General features: G+C 41.1%; 1 protein-coding gene across 2 annotated transcripts in view; it reads left to right on the top strand.

Moving 5' to 3' along the window:
- GALNT17 (polypeptide N-acetylgalactosaminyltransferase 17) overlaps positions 1 to 25,706 on the top strand; it is a 331,827-nt gene that overhangs the window by 274,796 nt on the left and 31,325 nt on the right. For both annotated transcript variants that reach the window (XM_087926233.1, XM_026708654.2), the window contains exon 7: positions 21,479 to 21,664. In XM_087926233.1, coding sequence (XP_087782359.1) covers positions 21,479 to 21,664 — 186 coding nt within the window. The remainder of the gene's footprint in view (positions 1 to 21,478; positions 21,665 to 25,706) is intronic.

Below are 25,706 nucleotides of genomic sequence, written 5' to 3'. Positions count from 1 at the left end.
ACAATGGTTGTGGTGTCTTGTGGTCACATGATTGTGATTTGTGATTTGTGATCTGACAAAGCAAATCCAACAAGTACATTTATTTATTTATTTGTTTGTTTGTTTGTTTGTCAAACATGTACAAGATAACAAGTATAGGTATGAACATAAACATGAACAAAGGGAGTAAATACAGATAAATGGGGACAGTAAGACAGGGACGGTAGGCACGCTAGTGCGCTTATGCATGCCCCCTTTAAGGACCTCTTAGAAATGGGCTGAGGTCCATGGGAGACAGTTTGAGGTTTAAGCTGTGAGAGGTTGAGGCTGTAACAACAGAGTCGGGTAGAGCATTCCAGGCGTTGACCATTCTGTTGCTGAAGTCGTATTTTCTGCCATCGAATTTGAAGCGGTTTACCTTGAGCTTGTATCGATTGTTTGCCTGTATATTATTGTGGTTGAAGCTGAAGAAATCATTGACAGGCAAGATGTTGTAGCAGACAATTTTGTGTACTATGCTTAGATCAGACCACAGGTGGCGTAGTTCCAGATTGTCCAATCCCAAAATTTCAAGCCTGGAGGCATAGGGAATTCTATTTTGAGTAGAAGAGTGGAGTACCTCAAGTATTTGGTTAACAACTGCATGGCTCATTGAATGAATGTGGCAGAAAAGATTAAAAAAAAATCTGGTGTGGTCACATGATGCCTTCTTTAATGACTACATGGCTTAACAATGAATTTTCTGGTGTCAGGTGTGATTGTAAGTCAAGGATTACCTATATAAGTAAGAAGATACAAGATCCCAAGAGAGGAGCACAAGAGACTTGTCAAAAAGTCAGTAAGAGTTGAAATACTAAAAAAACCAAGAGATGATGGTTAGATATAGAATACTTCTTAATATGGTAATTGCTTTATTAAGGGTTAGAAAATAGAGGTAGAAAGTAGAAATTGGGAAAATAGTATTATGTATACCAAGATGTAATAGAATACATTATAATTACTATGTATATGTAAATGTTAGAAGTTGAAAGATGATTCATATGTATACCTAAACAGCATTATTATTGTTATTAGTATTGTGTATAATATATATTAACCCAGACTATACACTGTTCACCAAGCACTTATTGATGTTAAAGAAAAAAACTATAAATAAAATTACAAAAGAATTACCTATATAAGATAGCTTTCCAGTGGATTGCTGCCAAAAAGCTCCTATCACACTCAAATGCACTGCTGGCTTCTTCTGAAAATCTAAATATGGATGGTAAAAATCCAGAAGAGACTTGGAGAATGGATTTGTACTTGTGCTCTTTCCCAGTTTCCTGGGCATGGTTTCAGAAATCTTTTTTTCTTTAATCAGCCATTTCCAAAGTTAGAAACAAGAGTGGCTTCACACAATATATGCTGTAGAGTAAACAGGTTTGGTAACTGATGGTTCAGCAAGTTGCTTTGGCTATGTATCACTTGCCATTTGAAAAAGTGAGTTTTAATATACACAATAGGAAAGGCAAACTAAAAATGAAATGCCTGTGACACTCCATCATTCTGATCTGGATGGGTTTTCAGGGAAATTATGCCTAATGCATAATACATCCAAACATTATGAATCAGATAAATTTGCATTCCAAAGTAGATAACTAAGAGATTTCAACCTCATTTTTTCAGGGGGGACACAAGAACTTCAAAAGCAAAAATTGCTTTGCCTTATTTAGGAAAACAGAATGCCTAGAACAACGTTTCGTAATGAAGATGAAAAAGTGTCTCAGATGTGCTACTGTTTTCGGTGTTCCCCCCAAAAAAAATTAGAAAAATAATATCGGAGCATAATTTATTTAAATGTGCATAACAGAAATGAGGAGATCTGTTTAACTCATTCAGATTGTGTTTAAAATGACTTTCACATACGCATTTGTTCCAATTTTTTTTCTCTACCCCGTTTTTCAGAAAGTGGATCAAAATCTACATATAAGTTTTTACACTTTCTTCTTTTAACTGTGACAACTCACTTTCACAAAGTCATGCCTCTCTCTGTGTGTGTGCCCGTTTTGTCTGAGAAGTAAAGAAAAAATGGTTATCAAAGTCATTCTATATTGACTTCCTTTCGTGCCACAGTTTGTTAAGTGAATCACTGCCGTTGTTAAGTTATCAGCATGGCTGTTAAGCAAATCTGGCTTCCCCATTGACTTTGCTAGTCAGAAGGTTGCAAAAGGGGACCACATGGTCACTGAACAGTGCAAACATCATAAATATGAATCAGTTGCCAAGCGTCTGAATTTTGATCACATGATTGTGGAGATGCTACAATGTAAAAATGTCCTTGCTGCTCATTTCTGTATTCTATCTGGGTCATTTGCAATGTTATTTCTGTCGTGGGCGGTGTGGGCTTTTCCTCCCAATTTTATATCATCTGCAGATCTGTTAAGTATTTGCTTCGTCTCTGACATATCCATTTGCTTGCTCACAGTGATGGGGTTATCCATTATCCCTGACACTCTTCCCCTCCCTGCTCTGTTCTGCATTCCCCATCCTGTGTCTTTTCCATTTCTTAAACTGACTTCCGTCTTCTCTCCTTCACTCCCATTTTTTCTATCTACTAATGCTGGCAGGCAGGAGAATGTGATTTTCTAAGAGGTCTCTCAATGGATTATTTGCAGAAGACTTTTCAAATTAGACCAATGGTTGTAGGCCCTGACCCCTGGACATATACATATACATATATATATGTTTTCTGAGGTTTTCGCGGGTATTTGTATGTGGATCTTTGGTTATTCGGGTTTTCTCCCACATAAAATTGAAAGTGTCTTGGCGACGTTTCGACGAAATCTCATTCGTCATCTTCAGGCTTGTGTCTTCGGCTTTGTGCTTCTCAGAGTAATGTGAGCTTGCAGCTGCTTCTTCCTTTTAACTGCTAGTGGGGGTGTGACTTGATTGGGTAGGGGCTTGGCTATGTTCTGATTGGTGGCAGTGTGTTCTCATTGGTTGGGGGTTTGGCTGTGTTCTGATTGGCTAGGGGTGTGTTCTGTTCAGGTGGGGGCTTGGTTGTGCTCAAGTTAGGCTTAGTTGCTGGGGGATTTGAGCTGGTGAGCTGTGATCCTGCTGTTTGGCTTCACGTTTGTGGTCGTGCCACATCTTCATGGTGGGCATCCATTTGCTTCATGTATGGGTCGGAGTGGTTTGAAGCGGGTAGTGATGTAGCTGCAGTATGGCTTCTGGTCCGTGGTCATGACTCATCATCTGTGTGGGTGTGAGTCTGCTTTCTACGTGGAAGTGTAGTGGTAGCATCTTGTGTGGCCCTCGTGGGTGTGGGTCTGGTGTCATTCTTCATGTTAGGTACTCGTTTGTTCATGAGGGCGGGTTTCCAAATGGCTGGTAGGTGGGAGGTATCATCTTGTTTATTCATGCTGTGTGGGCATTTTTCTATCTCTATGGCTTGTAGCATTGATTGTAGCATTGCTGTGTTAATCAGCTACACAAAACTGTTGTGGCCAGTCAGCCACTGGCCCCTGCAGCAGCTGAATCAGAGGAGGGAAAACGGAATGGAGGCAGAGAGAGAGAGACAGAGGCATCCATAAGCCTTCAGATGGAAAGTCAGCAGCCCCCAGGTTTGGAGGTGGCTGATGAGGAAGAGGAGAAGCAGCTGGGTCCAGTACCTGACATGTAGATACACAGAAGGCAGAGGAATTGGAGAGCAGTGGAAATCCGTGGGCCGATTCTTGGGAAGGAAGAGCCACCGCTGCTAATGTAGTCCCACCCTAACTCTGGGGATAAAAGGCCATGGGTAGAGATGAATAGATGTGGCAGACAACTATTAATCTTCCAACCGAACAGTAGCCTCTGTCGAGAGAGAAACTTTTTGCGGGGATGCTGGTGATTCTAAATAAGGAATCATTGCTTCAGCTACAGAGGGCTTGTCGTGTTTGGAGAGCTGAGTCAAAAGAAAAACTCTGGTGCCACTGTTCTTTAGACAACCTTGGATTTTCTGTGCTATGCTTCCTTCCTTCTCTTGTTTCTGTCTATCACATCCTGTAATGGTGTATGGAAATGACCATTGGGGACAGGAGGAAGAGCTGCACAATAGACAGCAAAGATAAGATAAGTGTGCAAAATGACTGGGGGCTGACAAGTGTCTTAGAAGAACCGTTTCTAGTTTCTTGGACTGCAGAGGCAAGAGGGAAAGATGTACTTTCAGATTTGTGCGTTTCAGTTAATGTAACCTTACAATAATGTTAGAGCTAGTATATCTGGATGTGCTTCTTGTCTGGATTATTTCAGAAGCAGACATGGCCATAATTCCACTCTTTTAAATTTTCTTCCACTTGTTGTTGGGAAGAAGAAGAAGAATTCAGAATGGAAAAGACAGAAAGGGGAGAAAGCAGCGGTGGGATCCTACCTGTTCCACTCCTAGTTCAGTGATCATCCACGCGCAGCTTTCCCCACACCAGCGGAGACCTGCAGCACCAATCAGCTGAGAGGATAAAGAAGAGAAAAGTGCAGGGGCAGGTGGGAGGATTGATGGCCGGGAGGCATTTTTCCCTCCTCTCAGCTGATTGTGGGAGGCTTTTTTTTTTAACTACCAGTTCCGCTCAACCGGTCCAAACCAGTAGCATTCCACAACTGGGGGAGGGGGGGAGTACATTTCCTTTAAAACCCATTAAGAAGGATTGAGACAAACGAGTTTTAGAGAAAGGCAGAAAGAAAATCAAGCTATTGAAATAAGTGGTTAGATTTAACCTGGAGCACACTTTGGACAGGATCCAATCTGGATCAGTCATCAGGACCAGAGGTTTAGTCTTCCAAGCTTTCATCTTCATGCTGGAGCCCATCCTCAGGGAACGTCTCTCTTGCAGAGTGTGTGCTTTGGGCTATTCTGTGTGTGGTATTTATATGGCACCTGTTATGTGTGGCTTTTTAGATGTTGATTGGGGTGTTGATGGTGGCTATTGTCCTTGGCTGTTGTTTCCTTGTGCTGCCAAGCCTTCACCTCCTAATAATATTCACCTGATAAGCTGGTGGTAAATCAGAACTTCTGTTGACTGACAAGAGGCCTGTTCCCAAGGCTTTAACCACCACCCTGGCTATTTTTGTGCCTGCTCATCCAACAATCTTAGTAAATGCAAAATTGAATGTATGTCCTTGTTTATTGCAATGTACTTGCAATAAGACATGGTGTCACAGTGGTTAGAGTGCAGTACTGCAGGCTACTTCTGCTGACTGCCGGCTACCTGCAATTTGGCAGTTCAAATTTCACCAGGCTCAAGGTTGACTCAGCCTTCCATCCTTCTGAGGTGGGTAAAATGAGGGCCCAGATTTCTGGGGGGGGGGGGGTGTAATATGCTGATCCTGTAAACTGCTTAGAGAGTGCTGTAAAGCACTGTAAGGCAGTATATAAGTCTACATACTATTGCTATTTTGAAGACCTGAAAACACTTTGAATAGCTGAAAGCTAAATGCAAAAAAAAAAAAGGCCAAGATTCTGTCACCCCAGAGAATAGAATAAGGAATAATGGCTTATTTAAGTTATAGATTCTGGTTGATAGTAAAAAAAAATTCTTAATGGAAAGAACAGCTATAGTTGATGTACACTGCCCAGAATCAGCTTTTAATAAATTTGATAAACAAATAAATCAACAAACAATTGAATGGTGGAACCAATTACGCACAAAGTTAGTGAGTTCCCACTTACTGGATGTTTTTCAAGGAGAGACTAGAAAACAGTTTACTAGAATCAGTCCTGCCTGCCTGCCTGCCATTGAATTCAAAATGAGTTTAAGCAGCTTACACAAGCAGAAATAGATAACCACACAAACAAGGTAGATAGATAGACACAATCCAAGTACACAACAATGATAAGAACACACAACTATCAGTGGAATCTACACCATCAGTGGAGAGGTTGTCTATTGTGCAGTTTTTCTTCCTGTCTCCCAAGGTCATCTTCGCATATCATTACAAGATAAAAAAGAGAGAAGGAGGAAAGCTTAGCACAGAAATCCTATGGAGACAAAACAGAGCAATGCTACAATCTACTTTCCTCTTGAGATGGGCATTCCTCTCCATTGATAGACAAGGACACACAACTATCAGTAGATAGGCACACCATCAACATCTCAATCTCTGAATGCTTTCCTAGATCATCAGGTTTTCTAAATATTAATAGCAATAAGATAACCTTTATTGTCATTTTTTTAAAACTATGGGCACTCTGGCACATATTAAAAATGAAACTCTTGTTGCCTGCTCTCAGAAGTATACACATACATAACATACAAATAGACATGCTATATACATACATACTTTGTGCACTTGACAACTGGCATATAGTTAGAGCAATTCCAACATCTCTGGATCATGTGATCACCAATTGTGATTATCCCAGCTGGGTTCTGTCAAGCAAAGTCAATGGGGGTGGTGGAGCCAGATTCACTTAATGACCATGACATTAATTTAATAACTGCAGGGATTTGCTTAACAGCTATGGCAAAAAAGGTAATAAAATCTCTTAACAACTGCTTGCTTACTAACAGAAATTCTGATCTCAGTTGTGATGGTAAGTTGAAGACAATCTGTATCAGCTTGTTGTGGCCCACCAGACATGGACAGTGAGGAGGTTGGGGAGGGACATGGTTCAGTCCTGGAGTATGGGGAAGGCTCTGATGAGAGCTCTGCATTGGAGACAGAAATGGGGCCAGGGCCATCCAATAGTTATCAGCTGCCTTTGGAGTTGAGATCAGTGGGGAAGAAGAACAGGTGGAGCCTGTTCCCGATGTACGCATGCTTGGAGATGCCAGGAGAAGAGAACAGTTAAGGAACAAGCGTCAACTCGGGAGTAAAGGCACAAGTGGATGGTGAATGGGCCCTCCCATAGGGAATAAAGAGGAGTGAAAGGGGAGTGGAGTTTTGCAGAAGACAATTAGTTCATTTAATTAATGTGAAGATTTGTTTGTGACTCTCAGAGACTCCTTGCCAAGTATTTTCTTGTACAGCGTTGCGCTTGGAAGATATCAATCTGGCATCTCTCCAAGCCTGATAAGGTCTGTGGTTATAATTCATCCTTGAAAGACTTGTTTGCCGGGACTTTGCTGGATGCGAATGATAGAAATCTACACTAGTCTAATAAAAAGGGGTTTTGTCGGGACAAGGAGTCTGCTTCGTGATTTTGTGAAGCCGAGGTCAGAACACAGCCAGTGAAATTGACTATCAAATGAAGCGGTGCATATTTTTTTTTCTCTTTAGAGACCTTCAAACAGAAGGCAGATAATCTTCTATGAGGCTCGCTCTCGTGGATCCTGCTTAGAGGATGGGATTGGGGTAAATGACCTCTAAGGTCCCTTTCAACAGTATGATCTATTCCCTTGGGATTTACCTAAAGAGAGCTACATGACACTCAAGGCTGGAAAGCAGTGGCTGGATGATAGAAAGAGATAAAGAAGCAGTTTTTAAGAGCCATTGAGCCCAATCTTTTACTCAGGGAGGAAATCTAAATCAAAGCATCCAATTCAGATAAGTGCCTGGTGTCAATCTGAACATGTCCACTGAAAGAAGAGCTGGCTACTTTGCTGGATAATTGGTTGCAATGTGGATTTGTTTTTACTGGCAGGAAAGGGTTTTGGTTTTAATTCCCAGTGGGACTTTTGCTTTCCTGTAAAACTCATTAGTCGGTGTCCCATTTTCTGGAATAATTATGACCAGACATTGACTTCTATGAGCCATCCTTTCTAGTTCCTGAAAAACACCCCTGCATCTTTTTGGGGGTCTTGTCTGTTCAGGGCTAAATGTTCCCATTTCTTGGGGACATTTCACTTCACATGACTTCATTTAGGCCTATCAGATTTGGGCTACAAAAAATTTGAACTATATCATCATCATCATCTTTCTAGCATTATTCCTGCAGGTGCAAGATCCACATTTTGGATCGATGAACAGAATAACAAAGTTGAAAGGGGCTTTGGAGGACTTCTAATGAATGAATGAATGAAATCTTTATTGGCCAAGTGTGCTTGGACAGACAAGGAATTTGCCTTGGTGCATATGCTCTCATGTACATAAAAAGAAAAGATACATTCTTCAAGAATCATAAGGTACAACAGTTAAAGAAAATAGTCATTAATAGTGATAGTGGAATCCCCTGATCAAGCAGGAAACCCATTTTAGACAAATGATTATCTAATTTTTTCTTCCAGTGTTGGAGCAGCCACAACTTCTGCAGGCAAGTCATTCCACTGATTAATTGTTCTGATTGTCAGGGAATTTTTCCTTAGTTCTAGGTCCGTTCTTCCTTTATTAGTTTCCATGCATTGCTTTTTGTCCTGCCTTCAGGTGCTTTGAAGAGAATGGAATGGAATGGAATAGAATAGAATATAGAATGGAATGGAATGGAATGGAATGGAATAGAATAGAATAGAATAGAATAGAATAGAATAGAATAGAATAGAATAGAATAGAATAGAATAGAATATGGAATGGAATGGAATGGAATGGAATGGAATAGAGTAGAGTAGAGTAGAGTAGAGTAGAGTAGAGTAGAGTAGAGTAGAGTAGAGTAGAGTAGAATATGGAATAGAATAGAATAGAATAGAATAGAATAGAATAGAATAGAATAGAATAGAATAGAATAGAATAGAATAGAATAGAATAGAATAGACCTCAGAAGCCTCCTAGTCCAATCCTCTGCTCAGGTAGGAATCCCTATAGCATTTCAGACAAATGGTTGTCCAATTCCCCTCTTAAAAACTTGGAGCATTCACTACTTCTGCTGTCTGCTAGCTGCCTGCAATTTGGCAGTTCAAATCCCACCAGGCTCAAGGTTGACTCAGCCTTCCTTCCTTCTGAGGTGGGTAAAATGAGGACCCAAATTGGTGGGGGCAATAGGCTGACTCTGTAAACAGCTTGGAGAGGGCTGTAAAGCACTGTGAAGAGGTATATAAGTCTAAGTGCTATTGCTATTTAGTTACAACAGCCAATGAAAAAAAAAGTTATTTCTAATCATTTTTCACACTTACAAGTGTTGCAGCATCCCCATAGTCACATGATCAAAATTCAGACACTTGACCACATGTGACAGTTTTTATTTCCCAGGGTCACATGATCCCTTTTTGCAACCTTCTGACAAGCAAAAAACCAATGGGGAAGCCAGGTTCACTTTACAATCGTGTTACTAACTTAACAACTGCAGTGATTCACTTAACAAGGGTAGTAAAATGGGGCAAGGCTGACTTGACAATGGTCCTACATTGGGTTCAATTGTGGCTGTAAGTCCAGTGTTGCTTCCTGGGAGCTGAAAAAATATACTTCTGTTGATCCATCCAAAAAGAAAAAGAAAAATGCCTTGGCTTCCTTTGCAATGACATCATCAACTACTAGTCCACGACCTTTCCCTCAAACCCCATTTACTAAGCCACCTGATGTCTGTGCATTTCACTTTTCTTCTGTCAGCAAAGAACTCTGCGCTTCTTTCTGTAAAAATGTCCTTGCTTCTCATTTCTGTATTCTATCTGGGTCATTTGCAATGTTATTTCTGTCTTGGGCGGTGGGGGCTTTTCCTCCCAATTTTATATCATCTGCAGATCTGTTAAGTATTTGCTCCGTCTCTGACATATCCATTTGCTTGCTCACAGTGATGGGGTTATCCATTATCCCTGACACTCTTCCACTCCCCCCTCTGTTCTGCATTCCCCATCCTGTGCCTTTTCCATTTCTTAAACTGACTTCCGTCTTCTCTCCTTCACTCCCATTTTTTCTATCTACTAATGCTGGCACAGGAGAATGTGATTTTCTAAGAGGTCTCTCAATGGATTATTTGCAGAAGACTTTTCAAATTGGACCAATGGTTGTAGGCCCTGACCCCTGGACGAAAGGTTTGGGGCAAATTTAGTGCTTGTGTTTCATGACAAGAAATGATCCTTTTGAGCATGGAAGAAAATGAGATTCTCACTTAAGGAGATGCAAAATCCATCTCTCTTTTCTGTGCTTATTCCTTCCCAGCTCTACATATTTCTTCAATTTAGGCAAGGGGTGGGCTGCTAGGGGTTTGCAGGGGTTCAGGCAGTGGTGGGATTCAAAATTTTTAGCAACCAGTTCTGTGGGCATGGTTTGGTGGGCATGTGACTGGGTGGACATGGCTTGGTGGTCATGTTATTGGCTGGGTGTGGCCAACTCAATATCATTCACATTGATGCATGCATCTCCTTGCCTGACCTCTCATGACTGTGGGGATGCTGCAACAGTCGTAAGTGTGAAAAACGGTCATACGTCACTTTTTTCAGTGCCATTGTAACTTTGAATAGTCACTCCACACAAGCAAAGTACCAGCAAAGGAGGGGAAAAAAACTCCAGAGAAGTTCCAGAGACAGGAAGTCTAGTCCTGCCAAGAATGTAATAAGGGTTAACAGAGAGGCAGTTTCTGTAAGCAACACCAGAATGTTTCCTTCCTGCCTTCCTTACAGGATTAGCCCAGTAATTTCTTCTAACAACTGGTTCTCCAAACTGCTTAGAATGTTAACAACCGGCTCTAGCGAATAGGTGTGAACTGGTAAAATCCCACCCCTGGGTTCGGGAGAGCCCCTACCTAAGATTCTGTACAGTTTGGAGAATCCCCCAAATCCCACTCCTGGCTGGCCCCACCTACCCCTCCCCTCCCCTCCCAGGAGTCCCCACACTGCCCATTTTGGATGCAGGTAAGTGCAGGGCATGTACGGAGGTTCGGGGAGGGCAAAAAACAGGCCTCCCAGAAGTCCGGGAAAACCAGAAATGGGCCCATCTGTTTCTGGATTTCAGAGAGCCTCCAGAGCCCAGAGAGGCCATTTTCACTCTCCTGGAGGCTCGAAGAAAGCCTCCAGAGCCTGGGGAAGGCAAAAGTGCTCCCCCCTGCCTTGGTGCAGGAGGCCAACTAGGTCATACCTACCTTGGCCACACCTTCTTCCTTTTATCTGTTAGTGGGGGTGTGACTTGATTGGGTGGGGGCTTGGCTGTGTTCTGATTGCGTCGGGGTGTGTTCTCATTGGTTGAGGGTTTGGCTGTGTTCTGATGGGTTGGGGGGTTGGCTGTGTTTTCATTGGCTGGGGGTGTGTTCTGTTCAGGTGGGGGCTTGGTTGTGCTCAGGTTAGTCTTAGTTGCTGGGGGATTTGAGCTGGTGAGCTGTGATCCCGCTGTTTGGCTTCGCGTTCGTGGTTGTGCCACATCTTCATGGTGGGCGACAGTTCGCTTCATGTATGGGTCGGAGGGGTTTGAAGTGGGTAGTGACGTAGCTGCAGTATGGTTTCTGGTCCATGGTCATGTCTCATCATCTGTGTGGGTGTGAGTCTGCTTTCTATGTGGAAATGTGGTGGTAGAATCTTGTGTGGCCCTCGTGGGTATGGGTCTGGTGTCATTCTTCATGTTAGGTACTCGTTTGTTAATGAGGGCGGGTTTCCAAATGGCTGTTAGGTGGGAGGTATCATCTCATTTATTCATGCTGTGTGGGCGTTTTTCTATCTCTATGGCTTCTCTGGTTATTCTGTTGTTGAAGTGTTCAGTTTTGGTGATAGTTCTGGTATTCTTAAAGTCAATCTTATGTCCTGTGGCTTTGAGGTGTTGGACCAGGGAAGAGGTTGGTTCTTTTTTTTTGATTGAGTTCTTGTGTTCCTTAATGTGTGCACTTATTCTTCTGTTGGTTTGTCTGATGTATGTGGTGGGGTAGGCGGTGCATGGGATTTCGTATACTCCTTGGTTTTCTAACTCGATTCTGTCTTTAGGGTTTCTTAGGATGGTGGATATTTTTCTGTTTGTGCAGAATGCTGTTTTAATGTTGTATTTTTGGAGGATCTTGCTGATTTTGCCTGTAGTGCCTTTTATATATGGGAGGAGGGCTTTGCCGTTCTCTTGTCCTCTGTCTTGGATTTGGGTTGGGGTTTCTTTTTGGATTAGGTGGGTAATCTTCTTTCTTTGGAATCCATTGGCTGTTAGTACGTTGGTGAGAGTGTGTAGTTCGGTTTTTAGGTGTTGTTCGTTGGCTAAGCATTTTGTTCTGGAGATGAGTGTCTCGGCTACGGAATTGATCTGTGCTTCCCTTCCTAGATGTTTTAGTATACAAAAAATCCAATGGCTCCCTAGGACATACCAACACATACAAACAGCTATCTACATGCACTCTCACACCACCACCCAGCACAGTGGTGTAGCCAAACAACAGGATCACAGCTCACCAGCTCAAATCCCCCAGCAACTAAGACTAACCTGAGCACAACCAAGCCCACACCTGAACAGAACACACCCCCAGCCAATGAGAACACAGCCAACCCCCCAACCAATCAGAACACAGCCAAACCTCCTACCAATGAGAACACACCCCCACCCAATCAGAACACAGCCAAGCCCCCACCCAATCAAGTCACACCCCCACTAGCAGTTAAAGGGAAGAAGCAGCTGCAATCTCACATCACTCTGAGAAGCACAGAGCCAAAGACAGAACCCTGAAGATGATGAATGAGACTTCATCGAAACGTTGCCTAGTTACTTTGAATCTTACGCGGGAGAAAACCCGAACAACCAAAGATCCATATATATATATATATATATATATATATATATATATATATATATATATATATATCCAATTGATTTTATGATCACCTGTTTTATGACTATCACAATTTATGACTTAAATGGGCAGACTCCATTATGGTCATAAGTCAAGGAGTACCTGTACATCATCACTTGTATAGGCCTGTGTGAACAAGTGAACTTTATTGAACATTCAGTTTCTCCTCCTTTTCCTCCTCCGCCTCCCTTTTGTAACATTCATGTTATCTGCCAGTCACTTCTGCATTTGATTTCATACATATTTGAGGCCATGTAAGTCAGCTTGGCTGTATTTGTTCCTGCTTGGTCTTATCTTACACCAGCACACCTTGAGGCTGAGTCCTTCAGGATCCAAAAGGTGAATTCTTTGTTCCCATTTTGTAGTTAAAGGAACGACAGCAATTTATTTCTTAGGAAGGAGTGGGATCAAACACGGGCTTGGATGCAGTGTCCAATCCTGCAAATCCTCCCCACCACTGCACCTCACGACACACAGCTTCCAAATGCAACACCACACATCTTTAGCATCATATTTCTGTCACAAAATTAAATTCAGAAGCTTTCCTTGTTAGTCCTTCTCATGGAGCCTCTTCTAAGATAGGAAGTTGCAAAGCACATGTACGGCTTTGCTCTATATTGCAGTTCAACTCTTTTAAAAAGTTAAAGAGGCGAGACAGCACTATAAGAGCCCTATGTCCATGCCTGATAACAAGAAAGACAGAAAAAAGTGGGGGAGAGTGTGTGGAGAGAAATGAACATTAGGAAGAGAAAATTGGCAGGGGAGATAAAATGGAGGGGTGATAAAGCTAGTATATGTTTTCTTGTATGGACTAGGCCGCAAATTAATTACGATTCTTCCGAGCTAAGTTCTTCATTGTTTCACACCTATAGACAAAATCTCACCAGATCAAGGACAACCTAATGATAGTAATCTGCACCTACAATATATGCTGGGAACTATTAGAGATGGGCTGTCTTCACCTCCTTTCTCCCACACATAATATCTAGGCTGAGTTGCCTCTTACTCCTCTGGAATGCAGTCCCTTCCTGCTCCTCCTTACTATATTCCACAACCATATACAGGTAGACCGTATACTTATGACCACAATTGAGCCCCAAACCTCTGTTGCTAAGTGAGACATTTGTTAAGTGAGTTTTGCCCCACTTTACAACTTTCCTTTCCATGGTTGCTAAGTGAATCACTGCAGTAAGTTATGAATCTGGCTTCCCCATTGACACTTATTTTATTTTATTTTATTTTATTTATTTTATTTGTCAAACATGTGCAAGATAACAAGTATAGGTATGAACATAAACATGAACAAAGGGAGTTAATACAGATAAATGGGGACAGTAAGACAGGGATGGTAGGTACATTGGTGCACTTATGCACGCCCCCTTTAAGGACCACTTAGGAATGCAGTGAGGTCCACAGTAGACAGTTTGCGGCTGAAGCTGTGAGGAGTTGAGGCTGCAACAATGGAGTAGGGTAGAGCATTCCAGGTGGTTGACCACTCTGAAATAATATTTTCTGCAGACTTTGCTTATCCGCAGGTTGCAAAAGTTGATGATGTGACCTCAGGATATTACAACTGTCATAAATATGAGTCATCTGAATTTTGATCATGTAACTATGGAGATGCTCCAATAGTTGTAAGTGTAAAAAACGGTCATAAGTCACTTTTTTCAATGCCATTGTAACTTTGAACAGTCACTAAATGAACTATTGTAAGTCAGGGACTGCCTGTATGTGCTTATATGTGTGTATATGGATCCTCTTTAGAATATTTTGTTCAAACCCCCCTCCATCTCAACTGCATCACAGAACACAGTTTATTTCCACTGTCAGGGTTCCAACCGATGCCCTAATTAAATCATGAGCCTCAGGCCAAGCTTCAAAAGAAATCCAATTATTTATTAGGAGCTTCATGTCAGCATGGACCAAGGGAAGCCAACTCTGACCTCACTTAAGTCACACTTTGGCTCTGACCCTGTTTCCCCCACCCCTCAAGATGTGTCATCAGTCACATTCCCCAACAAAGCAATTTTGAGGGTTATAGAAGTCACTCCTTCCGGCCACTGTGGTCTCTGTGGAGATGACCTTGATATTGACAGCTGGAATGTGCTTTGTTTTGAGTGAAATGCAAGTTCCTCGATGCAGCTGTGAGGTTTCATTCCCCATCCCCCTTGCCTATGGCAACTCAAGAGTATGTCAGGAATGCTTCACGAGTTGACATCACATTGTTACAAGCAAACCTTTCATAATAAATGTTGCAACTCACATTTACATGGACAAAAATAATAGTGCTGTTGTGTCTTGGGGTATTTTTGGTGAGGAAAAAGATTGTTTCCCCCTTTATGCCTAGTGGAGATTGGGGAGGCGTGAATCATCCACAATTTCATTGGTAACTCAATTTGAAAAATCACATCAGTCTAATTGAAATTTCCCTGTTGATTCAGACAATCCAATTCAGATTTGCAAGTCAGTTCCAAGAATTCTGTTCAGAAAAAATGCTTTTGCATGTACAAGAGTCCATCAAAATGCTGACAGGGGTATGTGGTATTTCAATTCAATCTGGAGTCATCTGGTTCAATTTTATTTTTCAACTCAGTTCAGAATTTTGCTTTGAAACAGATTATTATATTGAGGGAATCACTTTCTAACAGAAGTTCTGAAATGAATATTGGCCCAGCTATAGTGGAGTAGCTTTGTTACCTCTATTGGGCTTGACAGCAAAGGGATCTAAGTAACTTGAAGGTGTGATGTTCAGTGATTACTTCTGAAGGTCCAGAGATAAGCATCTAAGATATTAAAGTGTTTGAAATCAATCAAAGGAACAATGGTGGAAAGAGCTGGCTATGTACCGCCACTTGAGAAGACAAGATTAAGGGATGCTATGAGAGCTGTCTTAAAACATCTGAAGGGCTGTCAGATGGAAGAAAGGGCAGCTTTATTTTCCATTGTTCATTTATTCAGAATTAAAGGATGGACACCACAGGGGGACAGATTTGGGGTAACATCAAGCAAAGTTCTTTAATGGCCACAGCTGTTCAACAGTGGGGCAGATGCTGTCTAAAGACAATGCGTTCTCTTTTGGAAGAGAGCTAAGCACATGGTCCTTGGTTTGATTTCCAAAAGGTTGCTTTGGAGCATAAATGCTGTGATGGAATGTGTGGTTGAAGGAGATAGGGCAGGAGCAGGGGTGGGATTCTACCAGTTCGCACCTATTCACTAGAACCAGTTGTTAACATTCTAAGCAGTTCAGAGAACTGGTTGTTAGAAGAAATTACTGGGCTAATCCTGTAAGGAAGGCAGGAAGGAAACATTCTGGTGTTGCTTACAGAAATTGCCTCTCCGTTAACCCTTATTACATTCTAGGCAGGATTAGACTTCCTGTCTCTGGAACTTCTCTGGAGTTTTTTTTCCCCTCCTTTGCTGGTACTTTGCTTTTGTGGAGTGACCATTCAAAGTTACAATGTCACTGAAAAAAGTGACTTATGACCTTTTGCAGCATCCCCTCAGTTATGAGAGGCCAGGCAAGGAGATGCATGCCGTGATGTGAGTGATATTGAGTTGGCCACGCCCAGCCAATAACATGACCACCAAGCCATGCCCACCACCTAAGCCATGCCCACAGAATTGGTTGATAAAAATTTTGAATCCTACCCCTGGGCAGGAGGTCCAGTCCCCAACCTTTGTTTCTTCATGGCCTGGCTAGGGGGGAGAGGAGACCTGAGCCATGCAAGTGGGGTGGGGGGGCATGCACACACAGGCAGCTCAATTTGGGTGAGCAGTAGGCTGGCATGAATGTTCATGCACAGGTTGGGGACCTCTGAGATAGGGGAAATGTCAGTAATGGCACTGCATATTCCCAGAGAGAGGTGCCATACAAGAGACTGTATGAACTGGATAGAGAAGGGAAGAAAAAGTGCAGGGTAGCCACACCCGAGAATCTCCCAGAATAAATCTAGTAGGTGAATATCAAGCATGGGAAAATCAAAAACCAAGGCAGTTCAAATGAATTTTATTGCAAGCTTATGCTCTTTACAAGGATCTGAAGGACTATTAGGTCAAAGCAAATTGGCAGTAAATAAGAGTCAATGGAATTCAAGGTGCTTGGACTCTTGTGGGCACAAAGGGACTTGAGACTGATGGTGTGTTTGACCCCTTCCTCAGGCTCACCTGGCCATCTCCTATGGTGAGAAGGTTATAGCTGTAATCTGGTAAGATTTTGTCTACTGGTATAATCAAATTCTTTTTAACTGGACTTAATTAGTTGTCCCAAAGGTGCTTTGTCAAGAGGCAACTGGACTTTCTGTTTTTCTTTGAAAATGTTTCACTTCTCATCCAAGAAGCTTCTTCAGAGCTGATGCTTCTTGGATGAGAAGTGAAATGTTTTCAAAGAAAAAACAGAAAGTTCAGTTGCCTCTTGACAAAGCACCTTTGGGACAACCATGACCTGGATGATTGAGAATCTCCATAGACATTGGACTCAATTGGATTTTTCTAGGAGCCTGGGTTTGACACACCTGTTGGCCACACCTTAAAGCTGTCATGACCTTTTCTATTTGTTCATGAATCTGAAGTGTTGAACAGCCCTAGTATTTAAGTGGGGGTGCACCTCACTTTGTAGGTCCCTCATTGAACAGGAGGTCTGAGAGGGACTCAGGAATGCCATATTAGCTTTTGTGCATTCTGATCATATACTATTGAGAAAGATTTATTCTCTTTTTCATCCCCTCTGGGCAAGTCACTTAAACTAGGTATTTGGTGTTGCAATGGAAACATGGAAATTGATATACTTGCATAAGAGTGCAAGTAGAAAAAGGGAATCACTTTTGGTGATGAATGGGAAATTGATCTATTGTAGATCACAGGAGACATTATAGCCAAAAGGAAGCTGGATGCTGGGTCTAGGCTGCCAAAAATTCTGTCTGGACCAAGAAGAGATGCTGAAATCACCCAAATGTATATATAACAGCTGTTCTTTTGGTGAGCAGACAGCAGCAACTGGTGTTTTTGAGTTCACTTGTAATGAGCGAGGAGTTGTGAGATTTCATCATGCTCAGAGCTGTTAATATAGCCTTTTTGTGGATTCAAGATTCAACCATACCTCATCTTTTCAATCCCTTTGTGTTTTATTTATAATATTTATTGTATGTTAAATATTGAAAAACATTCATAATCACAAATTTGGCATCAGCTGGTTGTGTTCTTCAATCCATTGAAAAAGAAAGTAACTAAATGTGCTAGTAGGGATTTTTAAAAAATATTCAGCAAGAAGGTGACAATAGTGTTGATTTTAGAAAGTTTTAAGCAGACTAAAGGTTAGCTGGATTTGAATTAAAGAAGAACTTTGATGTTAATTAAAAGGATGCTTTCTTGTGGGAAAATTTGTTTTGTTCATATTTAAGCTGAAAATATGACTCTGAAGGTTCAATATTCAAGGGTACCAGATGGTATCCCTAAAAGAATTGTTTGATATTTGGGGATAAGAGATGTTCAAGTTATTTAACTCTGCAATAGAATAAAATCTGCTATTGAAAAGGAAGATTCACTGAATAAAACTGAAGTGATTTTAAGGATTTAAGAATTATAACCCATAAGAAAGAGATGGGAATAATGGATCTACAAATGTAATTTGTACAGAAAATTTGCACAGAAAAAAAACACACACAGAAGGGATTTGCTGGAGTTAATATATTGGAATTACAGAAAGATGATAAGAATTTTGAAAGAAGAGATAAAGAAACTATGAGAAACAGATGTTAGAACTTCTTTTGTAGGATTTTTGTGGGAAAAAGAAGAAAAATACAACATTGATTTATTTGATTATGGTTAAAATAATGGACTTATTTCTGGTGATGTCTATTTTTTACAGATTGGATTATGATTGTTATTTATGATAATGTTTACTTGTGGGTATTGGATATCATTTGTAATACTTGTATTATTTTTTTCAGATAAATAATGGGTTGCTATTTCTGCTGATATTTAATGGTTTCTTTTGATTGGGACTGGATGATGAATTGGGCTTTGATTATTTAAAGAGAAGGGTTAGGAGGAATTTATTGAAATGGAAGTGGAGATATAAATACTTAAGGTGTTATTTTTGATAACCTTTACTGGGCTTCTACTGATAAATAAGAAAACATGAAGATTTAGAGATATGCTTATAGAAAATTGGCTGAGCTATGGAATACAGAATACAGAAATGTTTGATTGCATTTTAAAAGACATGATAATTTGTGATGTGCAATACTTGCTGGGGATGAGAGGAAAATTTCTTTTTCTATTTTTTTATTTTTCTTAGATTTTTTTTATGTCACCCTTATTGTTTTTATAAATAACTCAAACTGACAAACATACTTAATACTCCTTCCTCCTCCTATTTCCCCCACAATGCAACTGTTGCTTATAAGCAACAGTGTCCTCTTCGCAGATGACGTAAAACTATTCAACACCACTGACAATGCTACTGTCCTTCAAAACGCCCTTGATTATGTGTCTGAATGATCAAACATTTGGCAACTCCAAATCTCAACCAACAAATGCTCTGTTCTACACATTGGTAAAAAAAAAAAAATCAGTACACCAAATACAAGCTAGGCAGATATGACCTCATTGACAACCCTCACTCTGTCAAGAACCTTGGAGTACTCATATCAAACAACCTAAGCTCCAGAGCTCACTGTAACAGCATTGTCAAAAAGGCATTAAAAGTTGTAGTTGTAAATCTAATCTTACGAAGCTTCTCCTCCGGTAATATTGAATTGCTAACTAGGGCATACAAAATCTTTGCTAGACCAATACTCGAATACAACCCATCTGTCTGGAATCCACACGGTATATCGGACATTAATACAATTGAGTGAGTACAGAAGTATTTCACAAGAAGAGTACTACACTCCTCTGCTCGCAACAGAATACCTCAGTGGTGACTAACCTTTTTGGGCTCCTATGCCAAAAATTTTGCATGTGCTTGTACACTCACACTCGCATGCCGGCACCCAGAAGCCAATGCGCGCCCCCACCCCCTACGTATGCATGTGCAATCCCCACCCACCCTGCTGCCCCCTTACCTGCACTGCATCTCAAAGCTGATTTTTGGCTGGTTTGAGCCCTTTTTCGGCCTCCCAGAGGCTTGAGGAAGGCTTCTGCAGGCTTTGCAAGCTGAAAACTAGACCCGTTTTGTCACTTCTGGTATTTTCGGAAAAATAGGAAGTGACACATATGCGCGTGCACTTGCCAGGCACTCACATGGCCTAGTGGCCACCAGACCATGGCTCAGTAGTGAGGCATGGCCCACAGGTTGAGGACCCCTGAGTTAGAGGCATCCTGTCATTAAATGTACTGCTTCATTGATGGAAATGTCAACTTGTCTTGCGTGTGCAGATGCAACCCACACTGGAGCAGCATTGAAAGAAAAACCAAAAGACCCCCTCCCTTAAAATTGTAATATCCATAGAGCAGTGATGGCTAACCTTTCTGTCCTCATGTGCCAAAAGTGTGCGCATGCGTGCCAGCACCCATAAGGCAATGCACACAGGAGGCCCCATGCCCCCTGCACATGCACACATGACCCCCTGCACATGTGCCATGCATCTCTACGCATGCCTGTGCGACCACCCCACATGTGCTATGTGTTTCTGCACTTCCAGCACACATGCCATAGGTTCACCATCAACTCCATCAACCAATCAAGAGGCAACAGCGCAGCCAACCAGCCCAGCACACCAGCCCTCACCACAAGTATTTATAGAGAGACAGCAGCTCCGATCATACACTGCTTGCATTGGCATGAAGCTGAAAGCACCAGTCTGAGGATAGTGAGTGGGACCTTGCCGAAACGTCACCAAGATACTGTTAATCTTACATGGGAAAAGACCCAAACACACCTAGACCACACCTAGACCTACATACCTGTGTGTGTGTGTGTGTGTGTGTGTGTGTGTGTGTGTGTGTGTATAGGCATTCAGCTTTGTTTGGGTATTTTCCCACGTCATTGTAGTTGTGCTTTTAAAGTTGTAGCAACATTTCAGCAGAATCTCATCTGCCATCATCAGGCTTCTGTATTGTGTTCGTCTGTGAGTTAGACTTTTACAGTTGTTTCAGTTTTAAATTTGGGGCTAGCCTACTGCTGTGCCAGAATGTTTTTTTCTTCATCCTGATTGGTTGGGAGTCTTGGTTTGTGTTTATTGATCTTGGAGTTTGCTGTGTTCTGCTTGATTGGTGTTTCTAATATCTCCCATCTGTTTTTTGGTTCTTTTTGGCTCTTGATTGGCTGGCAACATTGTGTTACTTTATTGGAGGCCTTTAGTGCAGCTTGGCTCTGAGTAAATGGACGGCTATCATTTGTTAGGAAGCTAGGTTTCGTCTAGGTGCCTGGTTGGGGTGTGTTTGAGCTGGAGGTATCGGGGGGATCTGTTTGTGCCCAGGTGTTTGCCTGGCTAGTGGTGTGGAGATTTTTTTGTTTGTGAGTGCAGGCTTCCAAATAATACACTACCTTTTGGCTCCCCATTCTTCTGCCTCCTGGTTTCTAGTCCAGTGTCTTAACACATTTGATGTTTTTTTCTCTTCTGCATTTTTTAATTGTTAAACAATTTTAATGTATTTCTCTACTATATTGTTGCATTGATTTTGGTTTTACTTAATATAATCCTTAATAAAATGATCGGGAAAGAAAAACCAATGCAAGTACAAAAGAAAAGAGCTTAGGCAGGAAGTCATCATACATATTTATCATTTTTGTGCCACCATGGCTCGCTGGATATACCTCATTTACACTGAGTAATCTTCCAGATGTCCTAGTGGAATAAAATGGATCTGAAAGGTACCATCTTGGAAGGTAGCAACGGACGTTAGGATATGTGAATATGAGATGTTTCCAGTTACTGACTTTCTGTTGTTGTCTTTTCTCCTTTGTCTCAATCTTCCCAGGTATGGCTGTGTGGTGGCAGCATGGAGGTTCTCCCCTGTTCTCGAGTGGCCCACATTGAGCGCAAGAAAAAGCCGTACAATAACAACATTGGTTTCTACACCAAGAGGAACGCACTGCGGGTGGCCGAGGTCTGGATGGATGATTACAAGTCTCATGTATATATCGCATGGAACCTTCCATTGGAGGTGAGTCAACAAACGTAGGTCTCCATCATTTGCCTTGTCTCTTAATGTCCTTGATGTGAATCTGTGAGGGACTATGTCTATAGCAGAGAATCTTTCAGCCTTTTGTAGGCATCATATTTGTACAAAGGGCCATGGTGGCATAGTGGTTAGAGTGCAGTACTGCAGGCTACTTCTGCTAACTGCCATCTGCCTTCAATTTGGCAGTTTGAATCTCACCTGGCTCAAGATTGACTCAATTTTCAATCCTTCTGAGGTCGGTAGAATGAACAGCCAGATTGTTGGGGGCAATTTGCTGACCGCTTAGAGAGGGCTGCAAAGCACTGTGAAGCGGTATAAAAGTCTAAGTGCTATTGCTATTGCCACAAACACACACACTACATAAACCACACAGTAGATCTGTCATACAAAGAGGCTAGAGAAATCTAATTTCTCCTCTTTTGAATTCCTCTTGCTCCAGATCTTTTTTCCTCTTTTATGAGAGGGAGGAGACCTTGACCTTCTTTTCAGACATTGCTGGAACAAGTCATCACTTGTTGCCAATCTGCTAGCTTTCAACTTGTCAAATGGGGGTGAAGAAAGTGCGAACTTTGCTCCAGACAGAAAAAAATATGTGTCATGACCCATCTCTTAGCACCAGAAACCATTCAGATTTTCTTTCCCTTTCTCTTCTTTGTTTACATTTTAATGGAAAGGAAAAAAAAAAAAAAATGAGGACGAATAGAGATGGAAATTTCCAAACTTGGTTATTATGGTACTCGAGTAACTTTGGAAACTCCCAAATAAGACCACAACAATGCCAGGGGTTTCATATGGACCGAATTCTAGGAACTGTGATGGGCTGGAAAATGGACCTCAGCTTCAGATTTTGCTTTTTCATTTGGAAGTACCTAATTTCCACATGAACATGTTTCATGAACCTGTTGGAAATGACCAGGGGGAGCCTGAGAGCAGGGTCAAATGCACCATTTGTTTGGAGTCTACACCTCCATAAAAGACCTAAGTCCTGCTCCTTTGAAGTCTCATCTGGTGTCAATTCACCTTGACGTTAGTAGTTCTGATTCTTGTGTATAAGTTGCAAGGAATAAACTTGCAGTCCTTTTTTTTTTTTATCTTGATCCGGGGTCCTGGATTCTTGCACCTGACAGAACCCACCTGAGTGCCAATTTGATTGAAAAGTTCCACTTTTGACAGAAATGAGTAATATGACCCCATTGGCCATAAGTGACCCCACCCGTCCATTTATATAGATCACAGGGGTGTCAATCTCAAGGCCCAGGGTCCAGAACTGGTCCATGAGGTGCTTAGATTTGACCCATGGGACCACCCTAGAAACAGCAAAGGACCAGCCTGCAGTGCCTCTGCCAGCGAAAACGGAGCTCATGAGGGCTGCGTGCAGCCCTCCCAAGCTCCGTTTTTGTTGGCAGAGGGCTGCAGGAGGCCATCGCAGCCGAAAATGGGAGCCCGTTTTCATGGCAGAGAGCACCCCCTCAACCCAAATGACATCATGCTGGCAATACCCACCCCAGCCATGCCCACCCTGGCCTTCCAAGGTCAAGCACCACCCTGATGTGGCTCTCAATGAAATCGAGTTTGAGAGCCCTGATATAGATGCTGGAGCCCAAGCCAGTTCCTACCAGTGAATTTTGATGGCTGAAATTGTTTACTATCAGCCTCCCATGAATGCTAAAATTATTGTGTCTACAGAGATTCTCAGTCATCCAGGTCATGGTTGTCCCAAAGGTGCTTTTTCAAAAGGCAACTGGACTTTCTTTTTTTTTTCCTTGAAGACGTTTCACTTCTCATCCAAACAGCTTCTTGAAGAATCTTCTTGGATGAGAAATGAAATGTCTTTAAGGAAAAACCAAAGAAAGTCCAGTTGCCTCCTGAAAAAGCACCTTTGGGACTTAAATGGTTAAGTCTGAAAGGCTTTTTACAAGTGTCTTGCTTTAAGTATGTCCCCAGAGAGGCTTTAAATAGCTGTTTTTCTCAACCTTCATTCAAATAAGAACATGAGAAATAAAACCTAAAAGCAAACAAATATATAAAAGTGCAGAGGGAATCCATCCATACCTCTGTGACTTTATTTTTCCTGAATGTAAGTAAGGCAAACTTACAATGAATTCCAATTCCCGAAGATTTCATGGATATGTCTGTGCTATTTTCTTGGAAACAATGTGGAAGCGCTTTGCAATTGCCTTTTTAATTTCTTTTTAACCTCCCGATGTATCACCTGCTGGTCTCACATTCTAATACTAATCAAATCTAACACCATTTCCCTTTTCAAGTTCAGTCAAAGTCATCTAGGTGCTGACTTCCATACATATTATTTTCTTAATTACAGCAGGCTAGAATATTGCTATTTTTCAATTTTCCAGGTATTTTTACCTTACCATCTAAGCTACAGATCTGCACTTCCTAATGTGTTAACCAGATCTAACATTACTCAGATTTTTGGATCTGTTGCCATCTGTTGGGACATTTCTTTTCATTAAAAAAAAGCAGCATGGCTAATTTAATAATCAGGTTGATAGTTAGGTGTGGAGAGTTTTACTAGTGAAGATACATTATCAATACAGAAGCCAATTGTTTGTTCAGCCTTGTTAGAAATGAGATCTTGGACTTCTAATCAGGCTTAAAAACTATTTCTTTCTTCTCTGGCACATTTAGTTTTAATGATTTCGGCCTTTGTTTTTCTGGTTATCATTTCCTTTGGTATGTTTTATTGATTTTTGTTTTTTGCTTTTATCTTTGTTCTTTGCCTTGAGAGTTGTCATCTTGAAAGATAAGCTCTGTATGTTTTCTAAGCCGCTAATCGAGCATAGGTTGAACTCATTAAAAATGAAAGAAAGAAAGAGAGAGAGAGAGAGAAAGAGAGAGAGAAAGAGAGAGAGAAAGTAAGTGGACTCTGAATCAAATTTCCCAGATAACAGAAATTATAATTCCAAATATTCACAAACATTCACTACCCTGAAAGGTATTTCTTTTCAGACTGGACAGTATAAAAATTGAGAAAACCTATTTTGCTTTTTAAAAAGATTCATATATTTTTTCTTTACTGTCTGAAAAGTGAACACAATGTCTCAAAAACATGTTAAAGATAGATTGTGATTGAAAAATAGAAAATTATAACTGGGACTTTCAGCTAAATGTGGAAAAACTCCTTAACCAACTTTTACCCTTGATAAGGGATTTAAAAAACTTTCTTCATCCCATCATTTAATTACTTCTTTCCATGGTATTTCTCATTGTATGAGATGGCCCAGTCTCCACTGTTCACATTTTAGTCCTCCAAAAATTTCCAAGTTTTTCTTTTCCCTTTTCAGTTTTTTTTCCCTTGCACTTCTGAAATGTGAGATTTCCATAAACATCTAGATAGATGGTGTTATTTGGGGCTGCAAATTCATTCAGTGGCATTCGTTTCTGAACATTGGCAATAGAAAGAGTGAAAATTCAATTTATGGGAGCATAATAGTTTGGCCTCACATCAGTCATCTTCTTTAACAATAGTAACTACCACAACAATTAAAAAATATCAACAGCAAAAGCTTCCATGAATATTGACTTCTGCTGCCTATTATGGCTTCAGTCAATCAAGATTTTCACATAACTCCTCAACATTTCCATTAGATAGAGAAGACGTACACTATTTTAAATACCTGTAATTAAAGGGTGCATTTTACCCCAAGCATACTATGGTTTTCTCTGCAAGGTAGAATCTCTAATCTAATCTTTCAAGCCATCATCTAGTTGCCCAGATCACAGCTACTAGGAGGAATTTGCAATCTCCAACATTCTTCAGAAGACAGGCCTATAGAGAGGGATGCAGTGATGGCATTGGTATAAATTTAGCTGGATTTATCTTTCTTCTCTCTTATCGTTTGTCTTCATGGCTTCTTAATCCCTTTCTCTGCTTTGCATAACTTTGCTTATTTTGAAAAAAAAATAGGCATGATGAGTATGTATATATGTATGAAAATAGTGATGATGATGTTGATGATGATGATGATGATGATGATGATGATGATGATGATGATAGGTTTGG

Source organism: Pseudonaja textilis, chromosome 1, assembly GCF_049901715.1.
Source record: "Pseudonaja textilis isolate UNSWEBS1 chromosome 1, rPseTex1.2, whole genome shotgun sequence".
In the NCBI taxonomy this organism is placed as follows: domain Eukaryota; kingdom Metazoa; phylum Chordata; class Lepidosauria; order Squamata; family Elapidae; genus Pseudonaja; species Pseudonaja textilis.
Note: the sequence above shows the minus strand (reverse complement) of the source record. Positions and strands in the feature narration are given on the sequence as shown.